Source organism: Poecilia mexicana, unplaced genomic scaffold (genome assembly GCF_051168715.1).
Source record: "Poecilia mexicana isolate PSO_F unplaced genomic scaffold, ASM5116871v1 scaffold_23, whole genome shotgun sequence".
In the NCBI taxonomy this organism is placed as follows: Eukaryota; Metazoa; Chordata; class Actinopteri; order Cyprinodontiformes; family Poeciliidae; genus Poecilia; species Poecilia mexicana.
In genome coordinates, this window is record NW_028263392.1 from 13,746,800 (window position 1) to 13,759,359 (window position 12,560).

At 38.6% G+C, this 12,560-nt stretch overlaps 1 protein-coding gene across 1 annotated transcript in view; it reads right to left on the reverse strand.

The window, feature by feature from the left end:
• Positions 1-3,075: 3,075 nt before the first annotated feature.
• pawr (PRKC, apoptosis, WT1, regulator) overlaps positions 3,076-12,560 on the reverse strand; it is a 57,445-nt gene continuing 47,960 nt past the window's right edge. Inside the window, exons 5-7 of the mRNA XM_014988504.2 lie at positions 9,678-9,795; positions 7,081-7,164; positions 3,076-5,039 (exon numbers count right to left, since the gene is read on the reverse strand). Coding sequence (XP_014843990.2) covers positions 4,953-5,039; positions 7,081-7,164; positions 9,678-9,795 — 289 coding nt within the window. The 3' untranslated portion in view covers positions 3,076-4,952. The remainder of the gene's footprint in view (positions 5,040-7,080; positions 7,165-9,677; positions 9,796-12,560) is intronic.

Below are 12,560 nucleotides of genomic sequence, written 5' to 3' on the forward strand. Positions count from 1 at the left end.
CTGCTGTCAGGACTCTTTGCATCTTTGACTTTTCACAGTTTGTCACCAGAAAATATTCCAGCCATTTTACTTGTTGCCCTCACTGCAGGTACAAGCAAATTTAGGAAAGTAGCAAAGTGTCTGTAGCCATTTGCTGAGGTGTAAAGATCAACATATTTCTGAGTGACTCAAATCTTATGTTTTCTTTGCATTTACATTTTGCAAAATGACCGTAGAAAATATATATCAAATAATTTCTTTGCCCATTACTAAATTGCAAAGGAAATGTTTTGTTGAATTAAAACATCATTTCACTTAAATGTGCACAATTGTGCCTAGTCTAAAATGTTAGGAGGAAACTTTTTTGTGAACCATATTTAAAGTAATTTGCATTTCAAAGGAATCCAAGAGTAGAGCTTTTTATCCACATTCCTGGCTAAAACAAACATCAACATCATAATTTTGGCAATAAATATTTCCACATCCCAGTCCTCGAACATTTAGAGACTAAAATAAATAATCAAAAACAACATTTTGCATTCTAGCCTGATGAGCCAAATTATGCCATTTGGTAAATGTCAGGCAATTGGACCATCATCAGTTGATTTTCTTTTCCGTTTGTGAACGTTTAGTACCATGTTGACTTTTACAGAAAATTTCAACAAAGGGCAGCTCCACATGTGGCTGGAAGTTATTCAGGAAAAAGCTTTCACAAAGTGAAGTCTGATTATTGCAGTTTTCCACCTCCGGTGTGATGCCGGGTTTAACAGAACAAATGGTGACAAGTTCAGACAAGTTCAAAAAAAAAAAAAAAAAAAAAAAAGCAGCACTTTTATGTTGAAAGATTGAAGTAACTTCTAACATTCAAAGATTGCTGCTTATACTGGAAGCATAAGGAGACATTTATTAAAGCCTCGTTTCATCACCAGCTCTGGTTCGAGGTTTAAAAGCTTGGTGGTCATTCTCCCAGTGCAGTTGGGGAAATGTATCTGCTGCGATAAAGCAGGGCAGTAGGAACGGTCAGAGGAAATTGCAAAAAGTGCATCAAGTGTCGTTCTACCCATCTGTTTTTCCTCTTTCAGGCATCCTGACCCCTGCTGTGTCCTGTGCGGATGAGCGCCTTCCTGCACCGAGAGACCCTGGAGATGGAGAAGATTGGGCAGAGAAGCCAGAACACGAAGCTAACGGATAAAATGTTTGCAGGTATCTCCAAGAACAAGATAAGGCTTGCTGCTCATCGGTCTCTCAAGTATCAATGTGGTCTGTGGAAGAGAGAAAGATGGAGAAAGATACAACATGCATGCACATTCTTGTATCCCAGATAATGATTACTGAACTTAAATGTGGTGCTTAGATGTTTTATTAGATGGAAAGACCAAAAACGGATAAATAATTCATGCACCTTAAACAGTTCCACATGTTATCACATGTAGCAGTTATATAGCTACTAAAAATGTTTCTAAAATCTATCAATTTAATTATGCAGGAGTGAAATGTTTTCTTACTCCAAGAGAGTAACAGTTTAAAAGTTTTGTCACAGATTCAAATGGAAATTTATACCTGGGCTTTGACTAGGCACTTCTAACACATATAGGTAAGTACATTTGTCCTGCTGGATGGTCAACCTTGGACAAAGTGTGAAATCTTTTACAACCGGTCCCGAGTCTTCAGCAGTCTTGGGCTTTTCAAGAAAAAAAAACTGGGTGTCAAAAACATTTGTTATATTTTGCAACGGTAGAGCTACATTGCGACTAATGGGAATTTTCTCTATTATGAATAAGTTGATTCAGTTATTTAGCATTCAGAAGGTCGAGTCAGAGGTTAGGCCGAAAAAAGTTCAGGCCGCACAATAACACAGACCAAGTGAACGCCACTAGCTTTGTACGGTGCATCGAAAGGTCGGAGAGATTAGAAAAGGGCTTCATTATCACGGCACACTCTCCATTTGTCATCTTAAAATGCATCAAGTGTGAAGGTCAGGAGCCGTTAACATCCAGAATTGCAGTCGGGATCAGTTTGAGGTCCTTCCTATTGTAGGACCTACATCTTCAGTAGGAAGAAAAAGCAACCAGGAGTTTTTCTTCTAACTTAACCTCACAAATTTTCTTCAGGTTATTCACAATTTTTGTTTTTAACTGCAATAATCAGTTATTGCAGCTTTTCTATAAAAGTCGAGGCTTATATTTGTATAACTTAAGTCCCAGATTTGTATTGAAACTAAAGCAGATGAAGCAAAATGACTGGCGAAATCTCAAACAAAAAAAACTGACATTGAAAATCATTCTGCTGCAATTGAGCTTGTCTTTAAAAGGTGGTGCTCAAAATAAAATGAATTTGAAAGTCAATATGTGCACACAGCAGATAAATATTAGATGTTTGTGGGAATGGACAATGTGTTCTTAGGTTTGAGCCAGTAAATTTCCGCTAATGTTCCCAATGTGTAATATTGGTACGTCTTCTTTCCCAGACCACACTGCAACTTGATGCAAACATTGTCTTGAAAAGCTTTAAAAAAAAACCCTCTTCAGAGAAGTGCTGACAAACCATTTCATCACATGCAGAGAAACCTGTAATTTACAGAGCTATGATGAGACTGAAAGCATTGTGACAGTGTCTGAACTTCAGTGGAGGTCTGATGGAGCTGCTGAGAGCTGAATGGCAGCTTATTGTGACTAACCAAAGGCAGATATGGATTGTCTGTGCCCTCTGTGGCTATTCAAAATGACAAACCTCGCAACTTTCCATAAAAATGCTAATAGGGATTACGCAGAGAGCCTCCAGCACTTTCCAGCCACAGAAAGAGGCCATTATCTGGAAATTTAGTGAACATTAGTCAGATACAGATTCTTCCCTCCTTGCTCTGTCACTAGGTGGGGGGAATTAATGCGCTTCAGTTGCATAATAAGTGAGATAGGGCTTTTTAATGTCTCGGATGGAGTCAGGTTAGTGATTGACATGTTGAATCATTATCGGCAGAGAACCAAGAGGAGGAACTAACCCCCCCTACATGCACCACCACCACCGTCACATTGCATTACCGGTTCAGCAGCAGTATCATCGCATCGAATTAGCGTTAATGAACACAAGCGAGTCGACTGAGAGAGATAATCAAACTTTTATTAAATGACTTAATCTTCTGTACATGCGTTAAGTAATGGAAAGAGAAATAGATCGGCGATGTTGGTCCGTAAGGGGCTGGTCTTTCACCCCAAAACGTGGGAATGCATCGCCGCTTTAAGATTACCTGCTGCAGCAAGAAGCTCCCCGCAGTAAAATGATCTCAATATGCAGCACCTTGCAAAAGTATTCATAGCCATTTTCATATTTTTTTTCAAGCTACGGCCACAAAGAGGCCACTTAATTGTGAAGTAGAGAGAAAATTATGTGTGGATTCCTAACATATTTAAAGGACAAAAGTTGAAAAGTGTGGCATGCATTTGCATTCAGCCCCCCCTTTTCTCTGAGAACTCTAAATAAAATCTAGTGAAACCAAACTGTCTTAAAAAGAAATGTGTAATTTAATCTGTGCATATGTAGTTATTCTTGTACAAATGTTGACTTTCATATTTAGAGGAGGGTGACGGGCAAATACAAATGCACTCCAGACTTTTGACATTTTCATTCGTAAAAACATTTGCAAGACTTTGTGTTGCTCCGTCTCATGAAATCCCAGTGATGCTTGTGATGTAACGGAATGTGGGAAAGTTCACTGGTTATGAATGTTTTTACAAGGCCGAGACTGCCCCTTAACTAAACAAAGCAGATTCAGTTTGTTCCAGCAATTCATCGCAGGAAGTGGTTCTCTTGTAGCTTAGAAGCACCAAAATAAAAAACTATAAAAACCTGTAGTAACATGTAAACACCCCTAAAGCTTTTTGACACCAACAAGAATATGAGTCAAGATGCTAATAAAATGCGTAAAGCTCAGCGTCTTCATTTCAGTTGGACATATTTACCAAATTAAAAATGTAAAGAGGCTCCTGCTGGATTGAAATGTACCAATGCCATTTATTCGAGAAAGCACCAGGCTTCAACGAGTTTGAAAGAAGGAAAAGAGAAAAGTTTCATGCACTTCAAGGCACTGCGCCCACTTTGGCTGGTGATACTGTCGCAGTGAATGTTTAATTTGGTCCAAATGCTGTAGATCTTTTTTTTATTTTTTTTAAAGATTGTGTGAAAGATTTTCCGTAACTACACAGGTTTTCTTGTGCCTAGTTATTCCTGCATGTACATTCAAAGTTTTATTTCTTTTAAGATACTGACAGAAATCTTGACAAAGAACAATCTAAACAGGCTATGTACAATACATTTACATTAAATATGTATAAGAAGATAGACAACCTCCACCACTCAGCCTAGATTTCACAACAATTGGTATACATGTGTTTTTGTTTTTAACTCTCAAAAGGTCAATTTGCCCCTTTTTGTCATTTCATACCAATATGTGCCACTTCACCCAATGTTCTTTAAATTTTAAACCCTTCTCCTAAAGCCTCAGGGCATTGGTTTATACTTATTATCTTCATAAATCGAAGATAAATGATCACTGAACCATAAAAATTGTATTAAATTTAAGTTATTATCCTGAAAACTCACATTACATATTAACTCCTTTTATTTTGGTTCTAATTCACAAATGAAGATCTACATCTATAAAATATTACATAGTATAAGCAACCTCCTAGATACTGGAGATACTATCCTAAAGGATAGATTATAGAAAATGACAATCATAGCATTCCTTTTTCAGCTATGAAGTGGAAAAAGTCAGTATGTAACATCCAATTGCTTTGGTGGTTGAAAACTGGAGGGATAAAAAGCAAAAGGGGGCAAATGACCAGCATTCAACAAGACGGATGATAAGCTAAAGTAATCTACACCAAATGAAACGGATGCAAGGCCACGTCGTAGGATCTGACCTCCAGCAGGATGTCTGGCAGACGGATCGAGTCGCTGGACCAATCAGAGCAGCTCTACCTCGTCAGCTGTCCCACCACTTTCAGCAGAGTCTTGTTCTCTTGTTTGAGCTGCTCATTTTCATCTTCAAACTCATCCAGGTCCTGTGGAGAGGACACAGCGCACCACTGTCTGTACCTTCTACATGAATACTCCACACCCAACCTCTTCATTACTCTGAGAGAGTCTGCCTGGGTTGAAGTCTGAAAGTTAAAACGAGGTTTACTCTGAAAACTGAGGCAGCAAATTAGCCATCGACAGCCTCAATTAGTTGCGAATGACGGCGGCTCCAAGTTGCAACAGTTCTCACTTATCAAGCTGACACTTCTCATTTATTCTCGCCTCCATCACCGCCTATGATTGTGTTGTTGTTGGAAATGAGCTGAACAACATTAGGAGGAAATTAAAGACTTGTCCTAAAAGTACCTAATCTTTACTGTGGTACTTTTTTCTTTTAAGAACAATGCAAGGGAAGTTGTTTTCAAAGAAACCTGCAAGGATTTCAAATGCAGATGTTTTTGATGCTTAGCATTGCGCAAATATCAACTGTTTTAAAGTTTTTTCAAGTTTGAGGCTCAGAATGTTTCTCGTTAGAAATACGATCTAACCAGGATCAATAACACGCCTCTTTGAACTTTTGTGAACTCAAGCTCTCTCGAAAGCTTATCAAAGAGGAGATACAAATCCGAACCTGAGCGTTATCAGGTTTTTTTTTTTCCACCCAAATAAACTTCCACGGCGTCGGAGGATTCAATCTAGCTCTGCAGAGATGCTGGATCGGCCGTTATCTCCTGCCCGACATGCGGCCCCTGCAGCAGCAGCAGCTTCGCTCGCAGATATTCCTCATGCTTCCTCCAGCATCCTTATATAAAACCCTACTGCTATAACAGGATGCGTGTCCCTGCGATGCTATCAGAGTGATGCCTCCTGCAATATTGCATCCTTTGTGTTTACAGATGGGTCGCGTGGCGTCCGTCATAACAAAAGTGGACAGATAATAACCAGGAGACATTCATTCAACTCGCTGCCAAAAAATATGCACATCCCTGACAGCCAGGTTTGATCTGTTTAGACTTTCCTAGGCTCCACAGAAAGAAAATATCAATTTTCTAAGAGTAGTTTAGATATGACAATCTGCCATTTTTGCTCCGAGAGAAGCTAAAAGATGTTCTGTCAACCAGTCGTTTGGATCAAGAAAAAAGCTGGTATTGGGTGAGAGTTGAGTTGGGATTGTTGGGGTATTTCCTTTTTTTTCTTTTTAGCATTTTGTGGAAAGTAAACAGGCTTTATTCTTGTCGCATAAAATGTTATTTTTGATCAAATTGCTGTATAAATTGATCCGAGTATCATGAGTCACACAAGGATGCCCTTAATTGTAATAAGCACACTTAACATTCAAGAGAGCCCCACTGATTTTAAAAGACTTTACTAAAAATCTGATCATAATAGCTAACTATTTAACATGACACACTTGAGTGTGACCTATCAGAGCGACTGTGAGAAGCATATCTACGGAAATGATCTGGCTGATTGTGGATTCGTTTAAAAATGAAGACTGTGTCCTACTGGGTACGATGAACTTCAAAAACCCTTTTTAAGAGGAGGAGTCCAGCTGTGAAATGACATCTTTCCTCTAAAACGGTGGTTGATTGTAATCTTTGCCGTCCCACCAGAGGAAGTCTGACAATGCAACACTGATTAGCAAGTAGGTACGGTTGTAATTTCATAATCTTTTTGTTTGGCTTTTAGTTCTACTTTTACTAAATGTAAAATCGCACGGTAAGAGTTGAGAGTGAACTTCATTTGGAAAGTTTATAATCATGACTTTAACCTTAAACCTGCGAAACAAGCTGCTGCTGCTGCAAAACAAACCCTGAGCTCTTTTTGACTTATTTAATTTGTGATTCCTAAAACTCAAGTATTTCTGTTTGAACAGCCTTTAAATCCCAGGCATGTGAATAAAAGACTAAAAAATGTTCTGCCCACAAAACCCTCAGAACTGTAATACAAGACTTCAGTAAAATGCCAAATGATTCTGAGGCCTACGCAGGCTGCCCACACCTTACTAGGACAAAAAGACTCAAAATATCAGACGTTTGAGCATGTTATAATTACAGTAATAAGGATAATGGAGGCTGCACTCACCAGGTTTAGCAATTCGATTTCCTCCTTCAGTTTTTCAATGACTTCGTCTTTGTCCTGAACGACCTTCACCAGCCTGGACAGCTCCTGGAGCACATTTAGGGTCATAAAGAATCAATACATGCAGAAAGCTTAGTAGGCTCACCAACACATGAAAGATATGCATTTGAAAATAGTGCATAAATAGTACAATTATGTGAAATTTTGGGTCGAGCAAATGTTGTATGCAAGTTATTTTAGCCATTCAGGGTTCCTGTACATTTTCCAAAGTTTCTCAGCTCTTTTCTGTCATAAAAGAAATTCACTGTGAATTCATAGAAAGACGGGGCTTTCTATGAATTCACAAACCAGACACAGAGATTTAAGGTGAATAGATAGACTGATGGAGTAATCTGGATGGATGATGCATGAACATTTGGAAGGACAACTTTTGTTATTCATGGAATGAGGGATGGGTGAATACATGGATGGATGGAAAAAAAACAAATGGATGCATATTGAATAAAAGATGGATATGAAGAAGAAATACAAGGATATAAGGACAAAAGGATGGACTGATGCGAACAAGAATGGGATGTAAAGTCTAGAAATATTCATGTTTTGTCTTTTATTACGATAATAGAAGGAAGAGCAATAAATCCTAAAGCCAATGGGAAAACCAAAAATTATTAGAAAATCTCTATTTTTATTTCTTTGATTGTTGTTGGAAACTTACATTATTGTTGTAGGATCATTTAAATATTCAGTTCCTTACAATATCTGAAAAAGCAATTTATTTCCTCAAAATTGTATGTGAAAGTCAGTCTTAAAGTGTGCCTTTACCCAAAGCTTGAAATAAGCCATTTCTCTTCATGTGGGATGGAGACTCTGAACACATTAGATGAACATTTTCAAACTGTTCTTTTATTATGTTAATGAACTCAAATCATTATTTCCACACTGTACGTTTTCTGTTGCAGATAGATACGACATTGTCTCCATAGTGACCAAGTAGAGGTGCAGAAAATGGTAAAACATAATGAAGAGGACACAAAAAATCTTTTCAACCATTATTTTAAAAGAACATAACTATGTCTTTGAACTCCCACACAGATACCTGAAGAAAGGATTCTTCCGTTCCTTTTAAACCAAAGCATGTATAGGAGCTAAACTCTTATTAATTTTTAAAAGTTTAGCTTGTTTGATGTGATCTGTCTCAAGGTTATTTGTGTTTATGTGCAACTTTTATCTGAGGAACCTCTGCGTACTTTGTGTGGGCGTATTTGGTCTTCTCCAAGGATCTAAAAAGTTAAAATCTCAGACGAACAAGCCCGGCTATTTGCGTGGAAGTGTAAGAAACAACCCACACCAAAAATAGAGAGTGCAAGACACTGCTTCCAAAGCACTTTTAGTCATTTGACCCCGAGAAACGTGTCACGCTGAAGTGATTCTGAGTGGAGTTTTTCCACCGTGGAAGCAAAAGACATATCTGCACTGGTAAAGGGCATCTCTTCCATCAGCACAGAGGATTTCTGCCACAGTTTTTAGGCAGAAAGTCAAAAATTCAACGGCTGGACAAAGAACTCGAATGGATCATATCTTCTGAACAGAGCTCTTTTTTATTGAGGCGTTAAGTTTAACAATCCAGAGTTACTTTCAGAGCAGGGAAACACGGAGGATCCCATTTTTATTTGAAATATCAACTAGAGAGTACGACGAGATTAGGGGTGAGATGCGGGGTCTTTGTTAAATTGCTTATTGGGATTTGTGCTCTGCTGTTCCATTTTCTGTCTCGTCTTTTCCAAGTGTGACTGGTATTCTATTAAGATGCAGGTAGGCATTCACAGAGCAAGGCTGCATGATTTCAGGAAATATTTATCAATCAATTTTGATTTTAATCATCATTATGTGATTCTTTAACAAATAAAAAATGCTGAACCCACACATGCAAACTCCATGTAGAAAAACTTCAACCCATGAATCCAATGCAGCACTTTTTTTTTTTTTTGCAAAATTACTTTAAATTTAATTAGCAGAGTCCTTACTAGATAAAGAGGGTGTTTGAGATCATTCAAAGAAATGTGGCAAGCAAAATCATCTATAAACCTTCAGTGAACATCTGTAATTATACATATAAGTTTCAAATCTGGTGACTTCTGAATGCAATTGCATTTACTGCATTTCACTTAAACATCACAGTAAAAGGGAATACCAATGTGTATATATCATATTTGGTTTTATGTTCTTAAAAACTGCAGATTAATTTATTTTTTTTTACTTTAGTTAAGCACCAATGTGTGTTGGTCCGTCACACAATATCTCATTAAAACACCCAGAATGATAATAATCCACCACCTGAAGCAAAGTAATATCACACTTGTGTGACAGGAACAGGACAACACACTCTGACCTTCAGGGAGCAGGCAGGGAATAAAACCTGCCAACAGGCTGGTTCACCTGGAGCATCAGAGCAGATGCTCACTTTACTCACGTTTTTTTCCTTCATAGGAAACACAAACCTTTGGATGTCGTCAGGCTGATATTTACCTGTATTTGTGATGACAGGTACAACATTGCTCGTGCTTCTGTGGAGGCGAAGAACAGCAGCTCAGACTACGTACCTTCTCCAGCTCCTCCACCCTCTTCTCCAGATTTGCACCGCCGCCCTCTCGGCTGTGACGGTTTTCTCGCTGTCTGATGTTCCCACCAGCCTCCTCTTCCATCCCCTGCCTTGCAGAGCTGCAACAAATTCAAACAGACCGTATTTAAACCTTGATCAACTTTAATATATCGGTCCTTTAACTTCACGTCCTTCATGAAGTTCTAAAAAAAAATAAAAAAAATAAAGAAAAGAGTGACATTTAGGTCTTATTGTCTCCATTCACAGAGGCCGTTTGAAGGTATGAATCAGAGGCACATTATTAAACTTCAATAGGATGACACATCTATCATGAAAAGAACAGGTGGGAATATCTTCAGCATATTTGCGCTTTCAATTAGGCCTGAATTATTAACAACCCCTGTGCTTCTTATTCTTTTAATGGTGAAGAGAAAGATGAGGATTTGAAATTTCTGTATAAAAAGCCTTCTGGTTAAGAAACATTTCATATATTCCAGCTTCAAAAGCCTCCTAGCGTGGCAGTAGCAAATGCGCGTCACTGTTCTTGAGTCGCAAGGAAAATGGATTTCGAGGTTTCTGAATGCACTTTGAGCGCCACACAAACTAGTTCTTATTTCTTAGACCTTTTTCCAAATAATTACTGACAAGGGGGAAACTTTAATTGCTTTCTCCGCAGAATGTGACCGGTTGGGGTGTGCTGTGGTGGCGCAGGGGTTAAGCAGAACCCACATATGGAGGCCTTAGTCCTCGACGCAGCTGTCACAGGTTCGATTCCCGGTCTTGGCGACATTTGCTGCATGTCTTCCCCCTTCTCTCATTACCCACTTTCCTGTCAATTAACTATCAAATAAAGGCCACTAGAGCCAAAAATAAATAAATAAAAAATGTGACTGGTTTATAAAATTCAATTGCCAGAGACTCAAACTGCAGTGGAGACGGCAGGACAACCACGCGGAGCGCACATGGTCCAGGTGCTCCACCCACAACCTCACCGCCTTTTTATTTTGCTTTCAAAATATCAGCGTGAAACATTTCCCTTTTTGAAATGAGTCCAGCATTTTAACTCTTCACTGAGTTATTTGGACGTTGCAGACTGTCCACCTTATTCATCATCAAATCAAATTAACTTTTCTCAAAGGACCAGCAAACAGATCCTTGGTACCACAGTACCACTACTGTGCTCAACAGTTTGCACAGAGTCCTAACCTTGGACAAATGCTCAATTTAATCTTGTTTTTTAAAACTATTACACATAAATTTGAAAAACTGTGATGTTTGTGCATATTTTTGGTTAACTTCTAACCACAACTTTTATATGATAATTTAATTTAAGGTGGAATCTTAATTTTTAATGGCGGTAAGGTGTTATGTTTTAGTAAACCAGTGGATACATGTGTGGGTATGCACAAATAGGATTAGTAAGCATCCAGGAATATGATTTGTAATAATTTACATTGCCCACATGTACAAATGTTACAACAGGAAGATCTGTTAGAAATTACAGAGAATGTTGAAAATCAACATTGTGTTGACTTTGCAAGCAGCATATCTGCATGAATTCTTTTACCAGCTCATTATTTAGTATAAAATCCAAAATTAAGAACTGAAATCTCATTAGGTTATCACCGTGTTTAAGTTTCCAGGGCTTCAGTGCCATTTATCATGAACAGCAGGTGTTTTTCTGTACTGTGACATTTACACAACCAGCAGCTCATTTTTGTTCCTTCTTACAAAAAACAAAGATTGGAGAATCCTTTGCTTTTGATCTAAGCAGAGTCCTTGAAGTTCTCTCCCTTGTACTTCTCTGCACCCAGACAAGGTACATTTCCTTTGTCTCTTTTCTTCGTTTAAAATGCATGAGCACACTGAAAAATCATCTGAACAGGACGCTTCTAAAAAAGCTCAAAAACAAAAGGCATACCTTTCATATACCTATTCCTGCCGTCTCAGTGGCGCCCAGAAACACTCAACAAACCCAACAAGGGTTCTCCAGGATGCACAGCAGGGGCCGAGGCTGAGCCTAAACATCCACGGCCTCAAGACTAAATATCACACCGCGGCCCATTAGCACCCCACAGAGTTCGGTCTGAGAGCGCGAGAGGCAGAGCCAATCACACACTCCTGGGAGCCTCAGCAGGAGAGAGGGTTGGAAGCACAAACAGGAGGGGAAGCAGCAGCAGCCACAGGTATACCAGCGTCTTTCCACAAACTCATGTACTGATGCAGAATAAGCCACATCTCCACCTGAAGCCACATGATGGAGTATTAAAGCGCTGGATTTGCAGCCTGCTCACCTCTGATAACATGAAACAATCTCTCCATTCAGAGCTCCAAGGTTAGAAAGCGAGTCAGTGAGGCCAATGAAATACGACAGCGTACCAAATAAAAATAGGCTTTTCACCAAGCAGGATGTTCATCACCCCATCATGGGTAACAAAGCTGAGTTAGTTGATGCAAACATGCAAATTTAATGGGAATGCATCCACAAGGCATATGTAGCCGCTAAAAGCTAAGTAGAAATCCAAACATGTTGATGCTAAGCAACTAGACAGACTGATTTCAACACAATATAACTCATAACACCAAATGAAAATTCTTATACATTATTGTTAAGATTAAAGCAATAAAGTGCTGGAAAGAAATAGGCATTGATTTTATTTTACTGCATCAACTGTCTTCAGTCAGAGGCCTCTTCTAATTTGTTGCAGAACTGACTGCTACCTTCCTAGCCACAGCATCACCATCCACAATGAATTCTTTGAAGATTTGTAAAAGATATGAGTTACAACATTCATAATTAAAGTATTTCTGAATTTATCTGTAATTAAACAACTTTTTTTTGTTAAAATATTATTTAAGGATTTACAGAGGTACAGTCAAAGTT